Source organism: Orcinus orca, chromosome 5, assembly GCF_937001465.1.
Source record: "Orcinus orca chromosome 5, mOrcOrc1.1, whole genome shotgun sequence".
NCBI classification, from domain to species: Eukaryota; Metazoa; Chordata; class Mammalia; order Artiodactyla; family Delphinidae; genus Orcinus; species Orcinus orca.
The window spans coordinates 27,218,443-27,238,913 of NC_064563.1; the positions used below are offsets into that span (position 1 = coordinate 27,218,443).

The following is a 20,471-nucleotide window of genomic DNA, read 5'->3' on the forward strand; positions in this document are numbered from 1 at the left end:
TGCCTACATGGGAAGGCTTCCTTAATATTTTATCTTTTGTGACAAAGTTATAGACAGCTTTGAAAAGTATTAGATTTAGACCAAAATTTCTGTTTCCAGTTTGCCACAGCTTAATGAGGGCTGAAATTTATGGACTCCTGTTGTCTGTCACAGGAAAGGTGTTTTAATTGGCAAGTGGTTTATTTGAGATGTCATTCTTCTGAACCCAGCAGAATGACTCATTGCCCTAAACGGTAACAATTTCTAGTACTGTAGCTGAGCTTAGGTCCTCATTCTTTTATTGAATATGCAGAGTACAAAACTATTCAGACCTCCCCAATACCGCAGAAAACCCCACACTAACTTTGTTTCCTGATGCAGGTTTGAATATCTTTTTAATTTTGACAATACCTTTGAGATTCATGATGACATAGAAGTGCTGAAGCGGATGGGAATGTCCTTTGGCCTGGAGTCAGGCAAGTGCTCCTTGGAGGATCTGAAACTTGCTAAATCACTGGTGCCAAAGGCTTTAGAAGGTTATATCACAGGTATGTTAACTCATGCTTTTTCAGTGTTGTCCTTGATTAAACGTCAGACCCTAACTTGCTAAAACCTTTCTCATAGAAAATTAAAGCCCACACTGTATGCCCTTCCTCAATTCTGTGCCCTTCCCTACCCTAAAGTGTAACCTCTCTCTTGAATTTCTTGTTTATCACTACTTGCTTTTCTTTAGAGACACAAAGACAAATATAGTAAGCTGGAAACAATTTATTAGTTTTGCCTAATTCTCACCTTTACATAAATAGAATCATAGTGATATATTCTTTTGTGATTTGACTTTTTTCACTCAACATCATGTCCTTTAGATTTGTCCACGTGGTTTCATATAGCTGTAGTTGATGCATTTTTACATAGAATTCTTGTATGCGTAGAATTCTAGTATGTGGGTAAAGCACAATTTATTTGTTCATTTTACTGATCATAAACCTTTAGTGTGTTTCCAGTCTCTTGATATTTAAACGGTGCTGCTTTGAACATCCCCGTAACTGTATCCCGGTGACTGTGTGCAAGTGTATAGAGTGAGATTGCTGGGTCAGAGTCGGGTGCATCTTCATCGTTACTAGATGATGCCGCACTTTGCAATCTGATTTTGCCAAGTTACATTCTCACCTGCAGAGTGAAAGAGTTTTATCTTCCCAGGCAGGTGGATGTGAAATGGTATGGTAATTTTTTAAAATTGAGATTTAATTCATGTACCATTAATACACCATTTTTTTAAAAAAGTTATTTATTTTTGGCTGTGTTGGGTCTCTGGTGCTGCGCGCGGGCTTTCTCTAGTTGCGGCTAGCAGGGCTACTCTTTGTTGCTGTGTGTGGACTTCTCATTGCGGTGGCTTCTCTTGTTGTGGAGCATGGGCTCCAGGCGCGCGGGCTCAGTAGTCGTGGCTCACAGGCTCAATAGTTGTGGTGTGCAGGCTTAGTTGCTCCACGGCATGCGGGTTCTTCCCAGACCAGGGCTTGAACCCGTGTCCCCTGCATTGGCAGGTGGATTCTTAACCACTGTGCTACGAGGGAAGCCCAAAATACATTTTAAAGTGTACAATTCAGTGGTTTTAAGTATATTTACAGGGTTATTATGCAGTCATCACCAACCATTATCTCATTCTAAAACGTCTTATCACCCCAAAAAGAAACCCCACATACACTAGCAGTCACCCTTTATTCCTCCTTTCTTCCCGGCTCTTGGCAACCGCTGATCTACTTCCTATCACTGTGAATTTGTCCATTCTGGACCTCTCATATAAATGGAATCATATAATATGTAGCCTTGGTGACTGACTTCTTTTACTTAATGTAATGTTTTCAAGATTCATCCATCCTGCTTCATCCCTTTTTATTGCCGTTTTGTGGATATACCACATTTTTTTAATCCATTTGTTAGTTGGAGGACATTGGGATTGTTTTCAGTTTTTAGCTATTATGAATGATGTTGCTATAAACATTCTTGTACATGTTTTTTTACGAACATAAGCTTTTGGTTCTGTTGGATGTATGCCAAGCAGTGGAATTGCTGGGTCATATGATAAACTGTATTTAACATTCTGAGGAACTGCCAAACTATTTTCCAAAGCAGTTGTACTGTTTTACAATCCTACCAGCAATGTACCAGGGTTCTGATTTCTCCATATCCTTCTCCACGCTTGTTCATCTTTTTTATCGCAACCATCCTGGTGGATGTGAAGTGGTGTTTCACGGTGGTTTCAGTTTGCATTTTCCTCTTGACGGATGACAGTGAGCATCTTTTCATGTGTTTACTGGCGATTTGTGTATCTTCCTTGTAGAAATGTCTATTCAGATCCTTTGCCCATTCTTAAATTGGGATGTTTTAAGAGTATAGTGAGTGTACTTGAAAATGGAAACACTATGTTTTGCATGTTCTAAAATTCAGATTTTCACTAATTCAGAAATCTTCTTTATGACTGTCCTAGTTCCTAAGACTGTGGTATATTCTGCACATAGAATTTGGATGTATAGACAAAAGCATTCTTTTGCCTTTGCTTTTGCCAGTTTCCTTCATTTATAAGCATTACTACCTAGAACTAATATTAAAATGCCTTTAAAACATGAGAAATTCTAAAGTATATTAAGTCAAATATAAGCAAAGAGGTTGTTTTTATTTTGTTTTATGGTTTTGGCCCTTTAGTCACAACACAAGAGTCTGTTGATTGAGATTTGGTTTCTGTTGGATTTAGTTTTTAAATTCGCACCACCCGCCTCCTGCAAATGGGACCCCCTCTTCTCGCCCCTCAGCGACCCAGTTCCCCGTCCTCACCCCGACCCGCTCCATGCTCCCCTCGCTCCCCCCAGAGAAGGACCTCCTGTTTTATTAGCAGCTCAGGCATCCTAGCCGTCCAGCAGGGTCTGCATAAAGCTCTTACTCCATAAATCACCAGGACTTTATTTTAGCTCATTCTCAGTGAAAAGACTCAGGGCGATTAGGCGGGCTCTGTGGCTTTGATCTCTTCGTGACCTTGTTTGCAGACCGGGATACAGACTTTCAGGTTAGTTCAGAAGCAGAAGCGTGTGTGCCTTCAGTATGTGGAGGGACAGGGTGGCTCTTGAGGGTTGTGAGAACCGTTGTGTGGGTCCTAGGAAAGAAAGAAATGTTGGCTTCTCAGAGCCACTGTGAAAAGAAAATGTGTCAAGAGCTGTGTTCTGGCAGAAGGTTTCCATATATACTAATTGATAACACTTAGCACAGGATTCTGGCTTTAATTTCATTATGTACGGACTTGTTCTTATTGTATGTGTTTAAAGTCTACTCTTCTTCTTAGAATTGAAGGGTTTTTGTTGTTGTTTTTTTCCCCACAGCTGCCTTAGTTCGCCTGGGAAGAAAAGATCCACAAGGCCATTTTAAGATGAATGTAGTCATTTAGTTTACTTTTTTCCTACGTGGGAAGCCTCTCACTTGGTCAGGTAGTGCCAGGATAGTGGAGTTTGCAATCCCAGTACACAGTTTCTTTTCCTTTTTGCACAGTGATTATAAAACTATTTTGATTAAGTATAATAAAAGCTTATTTGGCAAATTACACTTTCTCAGCATACACTTGGTCTTATCTCACAACGTAAGTCAAATAAGTTTCTTTTTTAGGAATGCATTTCTGCTGTACCTACCACCTGTGTTGTAAACTCACCGTTGAAAGAGATGGTACTCCTTCGTGCGGTAACAGATCTCAGATGTTCCAGTCACTGCCTTCTCTGAGCTAACATTCTAGATAAGGAGACAAGCGTTAAACAAGTCGAAGTACAATAAGAATTGGTCACGGTCGTGATAGGAAAACTATGGTAAATGCATAGAAAATGAGATTGCAAGGACGTAGCCAAAATGTTTCATACAGACTAAAACAGCAACGCCTGTCTCGCCCTCATGAAAAACGCGACTGTGCGTGGCCTTTTAAAATAAGGTCTAGTTCAAGTTGTAAAGCAGAGGGTACCAGGAAGAAGACTAGGCCTCTGGTGCCTAATAGCACTGAGTTCACCAGGGGGCACGAAAGGACGGCGTGCTGGGGGCCTTGGGCAAAAATGTGCCTGTCCTTCTGGCCTAAGACATTGCGACTTGACTTTGTCTGCACCCACTCGTGCTCAGCTTGTTAACACCCCGGCCAGAGGCTTTTGTGCTGAGTTCGGCGGGTGTTCAGGACTAGTACAGCTCTCACTGTACTGAGTGAGCTGCCCTCTCGAGGTCTTCTGCAAGAAAAAAGAATGAAGAGTCTGTGATTGGTTTAATTTGAATTCTTTCCTGCTGTAGTCTGCCTTCCTGTATTCCCCCCACCCACCCACCGCTCTTAAGTTCTGTTTTCCAAGCTGAAGAAACCTGGGTTCTTCCCAGGGCAGGAGACTCGTCTGGCTGTAATTCAGAACAGGCCGATGGCCTTACTTGTCTGTGTTTTCTTCACGCCATAACAAAAGCAGCCACGGAACTTACAGAGCTGCCATCTGTTTTTGTTTTTCCCTGTAGATATCTCCACAGGACCGTCGTGGTTAAATCAGGGACTGCTTTTGAACTCTACCCAGTCAGTTTCAAACTTAGACCTGACCGCTGGTGCCACCTTGTCCCAATCAAGGTACGTATTTTTTCAGGGTGAGAAGGGCGAGCCGCGAAGCCCTGACCCTCCCTGGAGGGGAGAGCCAGTGTGCTGCGCCAGCCGGCCGGGTCCCAGGCAGCTCCGGCAGGGCTGGCCTGCGGCTCCCCCCTTCCCCGGGTTCTTTTCCCTGTGTTCTCCAAAGCTTGAGACATCCACCACGTTAATGAGTGTTTTCAATTGTTTGCTAGTGCAAACCAAGGGTTGTGCTTGGATGCTGAAGTGGCCTTAGCAACGGGGCGGCTCCTGGCCGCAGACACTCACCGGTCCGGCAGTGCGGCCTCCCACTGCTCTGAGTCCCGAGGCGAGACCCCCTGTTCCCTCAACGACGAGGACGAGGACGAGGACGAGGAGGACTCCTCCTCCCCAGAATAAAGACAGGCGCAGACCCACGTTCTGCTCTTTGATGCTCATGTGTGTTTTTAGTGTGAGCTCTTGTGTTTGAAACGATTGCTTCGGTCTTTGCCTTTGTTTGCACTGTGTGTTCAGTGAAAACTAGGGAAACACAATAAGCAAATTACCTGAAGGCTGAGAGGATTGAGGTGAAAGTTAACGTAGTGTGAATGAAAACCCTGAACGACAGAGCAGTAGATCACATGGCAAACAAAGCACGTACTCGGAGGTGACAGAGGGGATAGTCCCTGACTTGGCAGCACGAACGCAGCGCATTTATCTTCCGTGAGGCGGGGCGCCGTGGCCCCCAAACCCACGCAGCCCTCCTTATTGCCGAGGAGGCTCCATGAACAGTCCCCGACGGCCGTGTGCCCCACGCCCCGCTCCCTGCTCTGGGCTGCCTTTCACGAGGCGGAGCTGAACGCGAGAGGTTCCCGGTGGGAGGAGCTGTACAGCGAGGGATGGAGACCCTCGTGGCCCAAGGAGCACAGATTGAACCGCTGAACTAGTTGAAAGTCTAGTCGAGGTGCTTTACGCATCAGCTGCCTTAGACGGCTTCTAGAAAGGAGCGAACGCTAATTCTTGAGTACTTAAGTGACATTTAGAATAATTTATAGTCAAACTGAAATGATCACTATTAGCCAATGCATTGGTGCATAGAATTTTCTAGGGCTACTTCTGGAAGCCAAAATAGAATAGCATTTCCACGTGCATTAAATACTTTGCCAGCACTGCCTTTCGCCAGCAACCTAAATCTGGAGTTTTACAAGAGAAGAAAATTGTCTCTATCGTTTTAATCAGAGCTATGCATTTCATACCGCTTTTTCACCTAGAACAAAACAAAGGAACAAGTCCCTATGACCGAGTTGCTTGCTTACAAGTTCCCTGCCGTAATTGTATGATTTCACCCCGTGTGCAATTTGTGAAAATGAACTGTCATTACTTTTGTCTGAAAAGTATTTCCAGAATACGAACAGCAATGTTTTCCTGTCCATGTCACCTTTGGTACATTCTCATTCATCAAAATGACCATATTGGGTTGATTCCTGGGTCAAACGCATTTCAAACTCACCCGATATTCAGTGTTTCACAGAAACACCAAAAAACGTTGAGCACTCCAGGTGACTGGGTGTGCGGTAGATCAGGACATAGACGGTCAGGTCAGAGCCAAAGATGCCGCTAGGAGCCGCGCACTGCTGGGTTCACTTCCCGCCCCTCTGAATATGAGTGTGGAGACACTGCCACCACAGCCAAACCCCGACCTAAGCGCACATTAGTTAAGGTCTTGGAAAGGAGCAAACGATAATGGAAGATTAACTCTAAATCTCTGACTTGAATCATTTGGATTTGCCCCGAGATTATGCATCCAGCGTCTGTGGGCTCAGCGCTGAGCTCAGCCCAAACCGGCTCTTCCCTAAGCCCCGCAGGGGAGCGCAGGAGCCGGTGCCCACAGTGAGCCGGCGGGGAAGGGCCTGGCTGACCCAAACAACCAGTACACAAGGATGTACAACTCTAAGTTCCTTTGAGACAAAACGCATTCCATCAGGAATAAGCCATAGCGCAGACTCAGAGTGCGGAGGGGCCGGAGAGGTGGAGGCAGGTGCAGGAGGGCCCCGTAGCAGCCTGAGTTCCGGGCCACCCTGAGGCCGGGGTGGGCGCGGGAGGGAGGGCCCGAGGGCCTCCAGGGCACGTTCTGCCTGGAAGGTGTCAGCTGCACCATCAGGGAAAAACCGGGTCTCCTTCAGGCTGCCTCTCCCTCTCCCGAGCCCAACTTTTCTTGCCCCTGGACTTGAAAGGGGCCCAGCAGGGACCTGGAGAGGCCCAGGGCCACAGTGGGCTTTTCAGACTTCAGAATACCATGCCGCAGGTCCCAGGGCCACACATCAGCGTTCATGACAGGTACACCAATCGTGAGCACTCCTCTACCAGGTAGCAGGCTCCTTGCCAGAGTTCGTGGGGCACCGATCCCCTCCCTCATCTGTTCTCTCTCTGCTGCTGATAAAATATGGGTTTAAAAGAAAAAGCAACCAAAGACTCCTCTTACCATTCGTTACTGGTGCCCCATCAGTGGCCTCCACAGCCAGCGAGCAGCGTGTGGTGTTTGTTTGGCAGGAAGTGGCCTCCGTTCCTCAGTGACACCCTTGGGTTACTGCTGAGGACGCCCAGCAGAGTCACACTGTGGTCACAGGATGTGTTGTCACGGGTGTAAGGCTTTACCTGAGCAGAAAGCTAGACTCAGATGTTTAGAAAGAGAAATTCTGTCATTCTTCTGCTTCTCCCCTAAACAGATTTATGTGGTTCTGAAGTTCATTACTCAGTCACAATTTCATATAGAAATCAAACAGAAAAAAAAAAAAAGGAAATTGTGGTTACAACATCCAGGCTTCTCTATAGGAGTAGCACTTGGGGTTATTTGCACACGCACATGTACACACACACGCGGACACCCCTCCCAGAGGGTGCTGGTTACACTCTGCTTGGGGGAAGTTCAAGAGTCCCCTTTTCCCTCAAGCGCCAGTGTATTCGGTAACCTTTCCGGTGCACGGTGTCGCCCAGTCAGTGAAGTCGTGATCCGTTTAGCACCCGCGCAGGTGGCACCAAGCCTGGCGTCTTTGGCCCTGATGTGGGAGGGTCCAGGCAGTGCCCACGGCGCCCAGGCAGCCGCCCACACTTCCTGCCCTTCCCCGCTGCGCGTCTGTCTGACCCGCTTCATTTTCTCCTGTGATGACAAGGTGATGGGAGCAGCTTCAGGAAGTGTTGGCATAAACTGTGCCTTATGATCACGGAGGACCTCGGGGAGGGGCCAGGAAAGGAGGTGCTGAGACGGTGATTCCTCACCTCTCAGCGCTGCCCGCCCCCCTGCAAAACTTTACAAATGACCCCTGTCTTCTAGAAATGGTGGGGAGAAAACTGTCTGCAGTTGGCTGCCACTTTACCAGGATAAAGAGGATAACTCTCTTCGTTAGCAGAATTTACAGTTGTCCCCATACTCTGCCCTACCTGAAAAATGATGCCGGGGCAGCCCCCAGGCACACATGAGCCCCTGCAGGTAATTCAAGCAGAGAGAATTCCACAAAGGAGTGGCTCACTTTAGCCATGCAGACATCAGAAACTCGGCTGTTTGGTAAAACACAGCCCTTTCTGGGCTGCTCAGGTTGTAGAGACAGCAAAGTTTGGGTGTAACCTGGGCCCTGGGACCGTCAGAGCATAGTGGGCATGGGTGGGGCAGGGTTAGCAAAGGAAGGAAACTGCCTCAGCTCTTCCTACAAGAACCACACACAGGGGGAGAAGCCTGGTTAGCTTCATGCGTGAGTCACTTCAAGTGGCCTCTGATACCTCACCAGGCCCCTCACCTCGGGCGCATCTGTGAGGTGGCCTTTAAGGCTGCACTGCCACAGTGGTCCCTGCAGGGTGGGGGCTGGACGGTGAATGGGAAGATTTAATCCTTCAGTAAGTGTTTGAGTGAATACAGGACAGAAGATGTTCAGGTTGATTCGTGCTATGGAAACAATGACAGGGTCATGGGGCAGTGGGGGAAAGGCTACTTTGGCTGGCGGTATCCGGGGAAGGCCCCCTGAGAAAGTGACTTCTGTTCTGAATCAGACAATTGAAAGACCTCCCTACCAGGCCACCCTACCCCATAACGTGCACTGGGAAATCTCTGCTAAATTCCAAAGGCCCCACTCTTCCAGCTTTCGGTGTACATTTTGGAGTCTGTCAGGGAATTTCTAAGATTAATAAAAGAAAACCAAACTTAGCTACCAGCAGTAGCCATAAACTAAGAGAACATTCTAACCCATGGAGGTCTCCTTGTTGGCTCTGTTACCTTCCAGTTGAACCTACACAATAGGAAAGTGAGTAGAAATGGAGAACTTTTCTAGGTGTTTTCTTCTAGTTTTACAAGTTGTTAGATACATAAAGGTCTACTTTTTATATTAGATGTATAAAAGAGAATCTTTTATCCTGCATATGGACTAGTTTTAGCAGAGCTGAAGACTACCTGAGGATCATTTTCCCAAATAGGTTCCCCATTTTCAGGCACCCGAAGCAGTGGTCCCCCAGCACTGACGATCACTCCCACATTTATCCAGACCCACGGGGTGTGCCAGGGCCCCTGCAGGACGCCGCTTGAGCGGCCCTCAGAAACGTGCCTCCCTGCCCTCTGATTCACAGTCATACAACGTTCAGTTCATTTGCTTAACTTCCATTCAAGCCGAAGACTATTACCCAAAAGGAAAATAGTGTCTGACGTTGACTTTACCGTTTTCTAAAAAGTTCAAGCTAATGCCCACGTAAGTTACATTTCTCAGGAATTAGCCAAGATCTCTCTGGAACGCTGTGCGTAGATAACCTTCGGGACCCCGTTTTCCCACCTACTTCTACACTCACACTGTGCTAAGGAAGAAAAGGTGAGGGCATAAACTCTGCCCCTCCAGTTCTGACCTGGGAGTCCCTGACAAGTACAGAAGTTTCAGTGGCTGCAGGTGTTCACTGACCACGCTCTTGTGACAGAAGAAAGTATATTCGCTTACTTCTGTGCAGCTGTACTTTCAGATAAAATCCTGTATTCTTACAGGGCCTTCGCTTTACACGAAGGCCTGTGAATTCCATGCTGTCGTGACCCCTTGCTACTCCAGCAGATCGGACTCTGGTCCTCTGCCTGTAGCTGCCTTAGAAGCCAGCGTAGTGGACACGTGGGGGCAGGACTCGCCCCTTCTCCACCAAGGGCCTCAGAATAGGGGCAGACCCTCCCCACTCACTCAGGCATGTGAAACCGGCCGGGGGCGTGACCGGCCCGATGCCCCTCAGCCTGTCTGGCAGAGCCTGCCCTGCATCCCGAATCTCCCTCCTCCCGGGGCCCCACTGCCTCCTACAAACCCAGCCCTTACCCGGGTCCTCCCAGAGGGCTTCTGGGTTAGCATCAGCGCTCTGTCACACCAAGTGCTGAACAGCTGAGCAGCAGGAGTGGACTCCCCCCGTGGGTCCCGGCGAGAGGCTGTGGTGTCAGCCTCAGGCCTGTCCCGGCCCGGAAGACCCAGGCTTAGAAGAAACCCGTTCCTCCCTGGGCAGAGCCCTTCACGCACGTTGGAGGTCAACTGGCCCTTGTGTAGCAATGTTAGCTTTTTTCTGTCCGTGCCTGTCTCAACCAGGAGACGTCCCCGGATCACGTTTGGGTTTTAAAACCCGTCGCTTTGTCGCTGCAAACTCACCATGTTGTCACTTCCCATGCGGTGTCTTCATCATGTCGGGCACTAATGGCAAATGGCCTGATGGTTCTGTGTGTTCACGACTGGGGTCAAAGATTTCTCGCAAACCCAAAGTCTCTGGGGACCGAGATTCTCTTCTGCTAAGAGACTTCTCTGAGCGTGTTGCAGTTCTGTTTTTCCCAGTAGAACCGTGGCGGCTTCAACCGTTTGGTGTCCCGAAAGGCAGACCCACCGGCCGCGCCGGAGCTCGGAGGCCCACAGTTCAGTACTGTGAGGTCTCGAGGCGGCTGCTTGCCATCACCACCCTGTTAGACAAAAAAGAAAGGCCATGAGCCCAAATCCCCAGCTGGTTCACCTGTTCATTTGTAGATGTCGTACTCTGATCATGTGCTGATAGGTTTTATTTCCAGAAAATACAGTTCTGCTTTTTTCTGCATGAAGGAAACATCATGGTGCCACATGCTTTAAGCAGTTTAAACGAGAAATAAGGGGAAAATGCAAACACCACATCTGACCTGCCTAATGTAGACTTTATTAGATTGAAGTATCTAACCTGATTATTATTTTGTAGCATTCTCAAACTTTGTAAATAAATACCATTATTTTTATATGGAAATTTTATAGAAGAGCTATTTCTGTATACTTAATTATTCCTGGGTTTTCTGAAATTGCTTCCAGTAGGTAATGGACAAGTGCTAATCTGTGTTCCTGTAAAGGATGGTTCAAGGACCACCCACAGCAGAATTGATGGGGGAAGTTTTAAAATTTTGCCTCCCTAGGACCCACCCCAGACGCTCACTCAAAAGCTCTGGTGGCGGGGGGGAGGGGGGAGCCTGGGAAGCTGTATTTTTAATAAACTCTTGAGTGGGTTTTTTTGTCCATTACAGTGTGTCCATCCTGAAAGATTAAAAGAAGGAAAGAAAGAATAAGCATTTGAAATGAGTTTAAGTTGTGCTTGAGGAAAAAAATGTATCAGACTGTTCCATGATTTGAATGAGATGTACTATAGAAAAAATAAATAATTTAAAATAACTGTGGTCTCATTATTAGCAGGCTGATGGCGGTGGTGGTTAGTGAATACTGTGCAGTGCCCAGACCCCAGCCCCATCTGAGTCCCTCTCCCCAGGAATTGCCCTTAAAAGGGAGCTGCCTCACCCAAGGTAATATACCACACGCAGCCAGTGAGGGGTACAAGAGGCCCAGCCGCCTTGCCCCAGTTGGGGTATCTGAAGGGCCGTCTCCACGTCAGAGTGCCTCGGGGAATTGGCTGGTTCCTCTGACGACTGTGTCACGGCTCAGCTACCCTCTAGCCCACCCTGCCCCCCTCACTACTTACAGGTCACGTCCCCAGAGCACTTCAATGCACATCCACCACCTTCCCACCTAGGATGGAAATGTCAGACATTTAAAAGGTTTTCTGCATTGGAGACCTGTGACTTTACATCTTTATAAGATCACTTTAGAAGATAATCGCCTAAAGAATAATGTCTTTACAGTCTCAGAAACAACCGACTGTAATACAGGTTTTTAGGGAGAATGCTCATCTTCCCTTTAACCAAACCGGCATCAGAGAGACGAGCTACAGTGATGAGTACAGAGTGAGGCCCCAGGAGCCACCGTGGCCCCCAGAACCTCCTGCTCAAGCAATCTCTGCCTGCCTTGGGAGGGGTGGGAGCCCTTGATAACGCTGTCTTATATGCAGTCTGAGCTGGGTGTGTGGTGGGCACGTGGACAGTCGGAAGAGTTTGGCGCAATTGGGGGATGGCAGGATGAGGCCACGTCCTAAAGAGACACTAGGAAATGGTGAAGGAAGCACTCACTTGAATGTTAATGTCCAGTGGGACTTCCCTGGGGGTCCAGTGGTTAGGACTCTGCACTTCCACTGCAGGGGGCACAGGTTCGATCGCTGGTCAGGGAACTGAGATCCTGCAAGCCATGCTGCATGGCGAAAAAAAAAAAGAATGTTAATGTCCAGGAAGAAAGGCATCCTCCCTTAAAGACTCTCACTTGAGTTGAGCAGACCAAGTCAGTGATGGTGGTGTGGACTGTTCATCATTGAAGTGGGGAGCCAGTGCCCGCCCCCTTTCCCAGGGACTTCCTGGAGTGGTGAGCCCAAGCTGGTAGCAGCTCCTCCCTAGGGCTATTTGGCGAACGTGTCCAAGGACCCATGCGAGTAACACTGGATCACTTATTTGACCATGAGGACGTGCTTTGCTCTTGTGGCCGCATGGGGGATGTCGTGCGAGACTGCTGGGAGTGTCGTTGGTAGCTGTCAACACAACCAGTGGCCACGGGATTGGCCGGGGAGATGTCCACAGAGCCCCAGCAGTTGTTTACGTCAATACCCAGTTCCTTGAGCTGGGCTCTGCTGAGGCGACACGGCATCAGCGAGAGGATGGCCTCAGCCAAGGGTCCTCCCCAGAAGCCAGAACTCATCTGACAATCGACTGTTGCCTTTTTCGGTTCCTACTCCCAGAGCTAGTTTTTCCCCATTCCATCGGACAGACGAACTGCTACAGTAGTTCCATCCTCCTTCCATTTCTGTGTCTTATTTATTTGAGCGCTGGCTCCTCTAACTGCTGCTTGCGCCTGAGAACACCTCGATACTTCCCCCGTTTCTTGCCTGGGAAGAGGGCTCCGCGTGTTCATACCGTGAACCACTCCCAAATGCCCGGGAGCTTCCTGCTTACTGCCAGCTCAGCCTTCTTCCCGAGAGGCCTTTCCAGCTTCTTGCTGAAACTTGCTTTCAGGAAATCTAAGCGTATAAAATGCTCTGTAGTAAAGGCAGGCCTGTATCAGGGTGGGTGAAACCAGTCCCACTGAATGCAAAGTACAATTTGTCATGACCCCTCTTTCACTTTCATGCAAATCACTTTGCCATTTCTGCCACTGGGGCACAGCTCCCATCGCCAACCACTTCCTTCTCGCTGGCTTGTCTCCTGCCTTACTCCAGGGCCTCGAGTACTATGATGCCTGTCATACTGAGGTCAGATTTGTTTTCATGCCCTAGCACTTGGCCATGGCCCCCAAAAGCCAGAATTTGATTAGAAATCCCCAAAAAAGTATGCACTGAAGCCCCAAAATAATGGTCCTTAAAAAGGTACCATCTCCACAGGAATTATTTTCAGATTCTCCTAATAAATAGATTTGTTTTTGAACCTCCAGTGAACAAAGTCTTGTATTGCATCTTTAAAAAAAATATTTATTTTTGGCTGCATTGGGTCTTAGTTGTGACACATGGGATCTTCGTTGAGGCACGTGGACTTCTCTCTAGTTCTGGCATGCAGGCTCGGTAGTTGCAGTGCGTGGGCTCTCTAGTCGTGGCGTGCAGACTACAGAGCGCATGGGCTCTGTAGTTGCGGCATGCAGGCTCTCTAATTGTGTCTTGCGTGCTCAGTAGTTGCAGTGCATGGGCTTAGTTGCCCCACAGCACGTGGAATCTTAGTTCCCTGACCAGGGATCGAACCCACGCCCCCTGCATTGGAAGTGCGTATTCTTAACCATTGGACCACCAAGGAAGTCCCTTGTATTGCATCTTTAATCTGAATACAACAAGAAGTGCTCTCACAGAAGGTGTCTGTAGAACATCTAGGTGCGGCCTGCTTCGTGCGATGGGCCATTGGAGCAGTGCTGGGCTCTTCCACTCCTGCCCGTCCTGCGATCATCTAAAAGATGAACAGTTTCCTCAAGGTTTATCAAAATTCAGTTTATAAATCACTATTAACAGTTATAAGAATGATAGATTTTTAACTTTAAAAATACTTGTGGAAATTATTTTTTAAGAACAAAAACCAGGGACTTCCCTGGCGGTCCAGTAGTTAAGATTCCGCGCTTCCCCCGCAGGGGCACGGCTTCGATACCTGGTTGGGGAACTAAGATCCCGTATGCCATGCAGCATGGCAAAAAAAAAAACCACAAACCAAAACGTGAGCCCAGTGGACACTCCTGAAAGTCAGACTAAAGGCATGTAAGGAGACAGAGACCATCAAACTGCAGTTCCTACTGGGGGCGGTTAGTGTCCCACGGGCCTCGTCAGACAGGCAGGCGGGCCGGGGCAGGCCGTGGGGCTGCCTGCTTCTTCCTAGGTGTTGGCTCCGACCCTGGCAGCACCGCAGAGAAGACAGGCAGCTTCAAAAGCCACAGGCTCTGGCTTCCTCACCTGCACTCCTGGATGCAGACCTTTGGAGGAGGCGTCTGTCTTCAAAGACAGTGTTTGTTAACGGGCAACACCTTCTCCAGGGCTTCCAGAGCCAAATTCCTCAAAAGACATTTCTAAAACCTCTGGAATGAGGGTCGGTATCAGGGCAGCTGTTTCCTCCCTGTTGGGCCTCTGTGCCAGGAACCTGGCCTGTACGTGACTGGGCAGGTTAAGGACAGGCCTGGCCAAAGAAATCTGCTTGCTGAGGGGACAGAGTCATCGTCCCCGCCCCCCCCCCCCACACACACACTGTAGCTTCCCCACCCTGAATCCCTTTTGAAAGTCTTCTCAGAGCCTGGAGGGCAAAAGCATGAGCAAGTTGCAGGGTTGGCTGGAGTTAGGCCGGGGAGGTAGGTGCTTGCTGGGGCCACTCCCAGTCATCATGATAAAGGACAGACACTGAGCAGATGGGGAAAAAAGTCCAGGAGAAACACCACGGGCAGAACAAACACAGAAATGAAAAACTGCGACGCCCACGTAGCATGAGCCATGGGGGCCAGGCAGGCGCTGGAGGGCCTCGCCCGTCAGCCAGTAGCGGCTGGAAAGCAGCACAATCTCCTGTGAGGTGGCCATGTGCTTTGCTTAAGTTTTTGTTTGTAAGACTCAACAAATACCAGCTGCTGCACTGGGAGTCCCTGATGGAGTTTAAGTCCTGCTGGGTATACGGTAATGGATTGAGGAGACAAGTCGGTCACACAGTCTACTCATCTGATGAGCTTGGATGAGCTGGCATTTGAGAAATTTTAGTTGACTTTTTTTTTTTTTTGCGGTATGCGGGCCTTTCACTGCTGCGGCCTCTCCCGTTGTGGAGCACAGGCTCCGGACGTGCAGGCTCAGCGGCCATGGCTCACGGGCCCAGCCGCTCCGCGGCATGTGGGATCTTCCCGGACCGGGGCACGAACCCGTGTCCCCTGCATCTGCAGGCGGACTCTCAACCACTGCGCCACCAGGGAAGCCCAGTTGACGTTTATTTACATTTGCGTGCGTGTACACAAATTCCGTAATTCCTAGTCATCGTCTGATAACAAAATTCTAATTTTTCTGTAGGACTTTGTCATGTTCAATAAGCAGTATTAGAACACACTCTGCAGTTGACAGTCTGTTGACTTTCTTGGCAAATTTTTTTTTTTTTTTTTCTTTAACATTCTTGGCAAATTTTTAAGTGAAGAGAGACAGTCAGGAAAGTAGGGAGTGTAGCCAGGCTCTGGCCAGATCATTCATGCTGAAGGTGAGAGTGCTACTTGGTTATTCAGGCTAACCAAAGGGTCAACATAAAGAGTGTGTAGTTCACCTGTTCATTCATTCATTCACTCGTTTGCACACCTTGACCTGTCTTCCTCCCTCTGATCACAGCGTGTGCGCACATCGGGGTGGGCTGGCTGGGGCCGTTTGAGGGACCTCCGTGCAAGAGGAGGGAGGGAAGCCCCTGCAGCTCACAGCCTCCAGCATCACAAACCGGCACCCACCTCACTCGGGAATTCTCAGGCTTCACTGTCAGTGGGAGGGAACCCAGGGAAAATCTTTGTCTCTCAGAAATTAGAAGTTCTCTGAAAATAACCTACAATAGGAACTTGTTTCTTATACATGGACTTTCTTTCATCTTTGTAAATTCAGGGCCTGGCACAGTAACTGGTATGTAATGATAGGTTCTTAGTCTTTATTGAACGAGTGAATGAATGAACGAATGCATGAACAGGTGAACTACACACTCTTTATGCTGACCCTTTGGTTCGCCCAAATGACCAGATAGCACTCTCACCTTCAGCATGAATGATCTGGCCAAAGCCTGGCTAACCTGGAAAGACTGACCTCTTAACCATCCTATGTTCTGCTGGATTGAGTCAAGAGAGGACAAGACGGTGAAAAGAGACATTTGCCTGGCTTCGGAAGTAACTGGGTGATAGGAGCAAATAAGCTGATGCAAGGAGAAAAACTCTGCCTCTTGGGGAGAAGGTCGGGGGTAGCAGGCCTCACTGTCACCCGCCTCTGGGTCCTACCTGACAAATCCTTTCTAGCGACTCGCCCACAGGCCCGACTGTGCTTTTCCAACCAGCCCAGGCCCCTGCGTACTATACGCTTCTCTCCCCACCAGGACGTTAGTAGTTTATTTTCTATGAGCCAGTAAGAGACCATGGAAAGATGAGGGCTCCACTCTGATAAGTCTCAAGCCAATATGGTTTGTGTTTCCAATACAGAAACAGCTGCTTCATGCCCCGCACCCCCCCGCTGCCAGTCCAGTACCAGCAGTTCTGTCTTTCCACTGCTGCCATTAACACACTTGTTCTAACCAGCAGCCACTGGATTTTTCCATACTTGAGTGTGGGCAGCTGTTAACAAGAGAACACTTGCCCAGAGAAGCCAGCAAGCATGGGAAGGAATGAGCTTGTTACACAGTCAAAAACAGATGACTAGGAACTACATGAAGTCCGTAGCACTTCCAGCTGCTTTCCATGTGAATTTATCAGTAACAACTCCACAGGAGAAGCTTGAGTGGGAGAGAAGGTGAGGGACTGTCCTAAGGTCATGAAGAGACCAAATCACTTGCAAAAGAGAGTTCCAGCCAGAGAGCTTACCTCACCCAATCTTTGTATCCAGGGAGGGAACAGCCTTAAATGCTGGAGGGGCCGACACGAGCCTCCCCACAAGTCCTCTCCTCAGAAGTCCATTTTAAAAGGCCTCCTGGGACTTCCCTCGTGGCGCAGTGCTTAGGAATCTGCCTGCCAATGCAGGGGACAAGGGTTTGAGCCCCGGACCGGGAACAGCCCACATGCTGTGGAGCGACTAAGCCCGTGCGCCACAATTACTGAGCCCGTGTGCCACAACTACTGAGTCCATGTGCCACAACTACTGAAGCCCGCGCACCTAGAGCCCGTGCCCTGCCGCAAGAGAAGCCACCGCAATGAGAAGCCCACGCACCGCAACACCCACGCACCGCAACCAAGAGTAGCCCCCGCTCGCCGCAACTAGGGAAAGCCCGTGTGCAGCAACGAAGACCCAACGCAGCCAAAAATAAAATAAATTTATAAAAAATAAATTAAAAAAAATAAATTAAAAGGCTTCCTGGGCCAGGCACAGAGCTGTTTTCTTAGTCTCTGCACCCATAGGTGTATCACAGGCCAGGGATGCACCTCTCTTGGGGCAAAACTCTTCTAGTCATTTGTAGGTTGAATTAGCGACTAGTCTTTGATGGGGCAAGATTCTTTTCTACTACCCCAGGGAACTGCCGCCAACCCCTAGCAAGTCTCCCAAGCTGAACGGTGGGCACTGGCTCCAGATGCCCACGGTGGTCAGAGTGCAGGGATGCGCCTGGACCAGGGAGACTCTGAGGGAAGACAGAAATCCTTTGTTCCTAAATAATGAATCTTCTTTAACAGTTATAGCTCTCTTCTTCGGTGCTGCCTACAGAGCGGGCAGCATCTCCTACCCGGGATCATGGCTACCCTCAGACCACTCGTGAAGCCCAAGATGGTCAAAACCTGATGAACCAAGAAGTTCATCCGGCACCAGTCAGACTGATATGTCAGAATGAAGCGGAACTGGTGGAAGCCCAGAGGCATTGACAACAGGGTGCGCAGGAGATTCAAGGGCCAAAGGTTGATGCCCAACATCAGTTACGGAAGCAACAAGGAAACAAAGCACATGCTGCCAGTGGCTTCCGGAAGCTCCTGGTCCACAGTGTCAAGGAGCTTGAAGTGCTGCTGACGTGCAACAAATCTTTCTGTGCTGAGACTGCTCACAGCCTCTCCTCCGAGAACTGCAAAGCCGTTTTGGAGAGAGCAGCCCAGCTGGCCACCAGTCACCAATCCCTACGCCAGGCTGCACAGTGAAGAAAATGAATAGACAGCTCATGTGCACATTGTGTTTGTGTTAATAAAACCATGAAACTTGGCCAAAAAAAAAAAAGACACACCAGTAATAAAAAGCAGCTAAGGCATCTAGCGCTAATTGCCAGGCACTCTTCTAAGCACTCGCCCTACTTTACAGACAAAACTAAGGAAACAGAGAGGTTACTGTCCGAGGTCACACAGCTCTGAGCAGGGGGCAGAGTGAGGACTGAAAGCGAGCCCAGGCTGTGCTCTTAAGGATAAATTAGAGCTGCCCCTAGTCCCTCCAAGGCAGTCTTTTCAATTCTGGTAAGTGTATTGTCTTAAGTTTTATACAGAGAAATCCAGGTCAAACAGGCTGTCACCTGACCCAGAGTTAGTTGGGGGCGGGGTGAGGGTGGTCAGTTCTCTGGGTTTTGAGGGGAACGAGAGTCTGGTGTTGAGATCTGTGCAGTTAGTTGGGACGGTGGCCCAGGAAAGAATGACTAAGGCCGAGAGCAAAGCCCCTCTCTCTCCTGTGCCAGCCTCTCCCAGGGAGGGAAGTGTCTTTTGGAAGTGGGGTCCCCAGCAGGCGGTGTCTGAAGGTGGCATGGCTGTGCCCACAAGTCTCCTGTGTTTGCCTCCCTGCCCACCTCTTGACCCTGTGAGTTTCTTTCTCAGGCGACCTCTCCCCAAATGGTGGCCAGATGGTCCCCAGCAGCTGCTGGATTCCTCAGTGCCCTCCAGCCCTCTAGCCCAGAGGTCAGCGCTTCTCCTGACCAGTGTCTTGGGGTTTACTCTTCTTGGACCAGCCTGGGCCACATGCCACCCCGACACCAACCAGTGTGGCTGCAAAGAGCATGCAGATGAGCTCGGCCCGGGCAACCCCTCGCCCTTGGAAACAGGTCGGTGTGGCAGCCCTGCCTGGACCGCGTGGCCTGAGGTGGGGAACATCAAGGCGCTGTGATGGGCCTGGCAGAGACGGGTCAGGGCAGGAAGAGACACGGACACCCGCATTTACCCAGAGCAGCCTTGCTGGAGGAGACCCTCTTAAAAGTGAAAGCATTTGCATTCTACAGCAACACTGTTTTATGTGCTGCTGTGAAGTTAAACACAGTGGGGGTGGTCTGGGCACTTACAAAAACAGCCATGCTTTTCAATAGTGCATTGAAACGCTGGAATTCATGGGATGGCAGGTCTGGAGCAAAGACCTGGATTTCCACTGCGGCTCCACTAAAAGTAAGTCCCTGGGCTGGACTTGTTTCCATCTTCACAGAAGGGGAGCATCATCTCCGCCCTCCATGCCTCACAGGCATCTCAGGAGAAATATGAATGTGAAAGTGCTTAGCGCTGTTGCAGGAATGTTCAATCCTGAGCAAAATCCCTCAGGAACTGGGGCAAAGTGAGTATGGCCAGAAGTCAGTACGACAGACAGATGACAAGTGCAGGGGCCTCTGGGGCCTTGGAGGACGGGGTGTCACAGGCAGCGCCGGGTGGGAGGGGAGACCAGAGGGCCACAGAGGGCAGGCTCCTGGGCTCGGGGGACTGACAATCACAGCTGAGAAAACACATACTTCACAGACTTGATACTTCTGCATCAGGAAACGGCACGAATGATCAGGTCTAAATAGAACAGAGAAGCACTGACCAGCAGAGAGGCCTGCGAGCACAGCGGGCGGGCGTGGAGCCGCACATCCCTGGGGCAGGACAGCTGTGGACAGAGGCATATTCCCGGCAGGCAGGGGACAGTCGGACCGGCAAGAGATTGAGTGCTACCTCAGGGGACCACCCATTTCAGAGGCCCTGTAATTAGGAGACACACAAAAGATGGCGACATAGTACATGGAGAGAGCTGAAAAGGGTGAAAAGACCCGACTGCTACTATGTATAAAATAGATAACCAACAAGGACCTACTGTATAGCAAAGGGAACTATACTCAGTATCTTGTAATAATCTATACAGGAAAAGAATCTGAAAAAGGATATATATATATCTTGTGCTGTATACTGAAACTTACATGATATTGTAAATCAACTATACTTCAATAAAAACAAAAGACTTTGAAAAAAAATAAAAACAAATAAAAGACCCAACTGGGCGTGTCTGCACTCGGTCTCCGCAACAGTTCAGAGAACAGGCTGTGCTTACCTGCCCAGGCCAACCCTAATCAGAAGGCTCTTCATGGAAAAGACATCCAAGACACCCATTCAGACCGTAAGGAGGAAATGCACCAGTGGCTGCTGTTCGC

At 49.1% G+C, this 20,471-nt stretch overlaps 1 protein-coding gene, 1 long non-coding RNA gene and 1 pseudogene across 9 annotated transcripts in view; 2 read left to right on the forward strand and 1 right to left on the reverse strand.

Annotated features, from left to right (window-relative positions):
* TFDP2 (transcription factor Dp-2) overlaps positions 1-11,253 on the forward strand; it is a 171,420-nt gene extending 160,167 nt beyond the window's left edge. For 7 of the 8 annotated variants that reach the window (XM_033402781.2, XM_004278222.4, XM_033402783.2 and 4 more), the window contains 3 exons: positions 361-527; positions 4,498-4,603; positions 4,813-5,034. In XM_033402781.2, the coding sequence (XP_033258672.1) occupies positions 361-527; positions 4,498-4,603; positions 4,813-4,996 (457 nt within the window). In that variant the 3' untranslated portion in view covers positions 4,997-5,034. Of the gene's footprint in view, positions 1-360; positions 528-4,497; positions 4,604-4,812; positions 5,035-10,902 lie in introns of those variants that run through there. The other variant, XM_049709833.1, reaches the window with a different exon arrangement.
* On the reverse strand, positions 2,918-10,906 carry LOC105748432 (uncharacterized). The gene is made up of 3 exons (XR_004475916.2): positions 7,059-10,906; positions 3,674-4,226; positions 2,918-3,127 (listed from the first exon to the last, which is right to left on the reverse strand). It is a non-coding gene; the product is annotated as an uncharacterized LOC105748432 (long non-coding RNA).
* Positions 11,254-17,851: 6,598 nt separating the features above from the next.
* On the forward strand, positions 17,852-18,344 carry LOC125964407 (60S ribosomal protein L32-like; annotated as a pseudogene).
* The last annotated feature ends 2,127 nt before the right edge of the window (positions 18,345-20,471 follow it).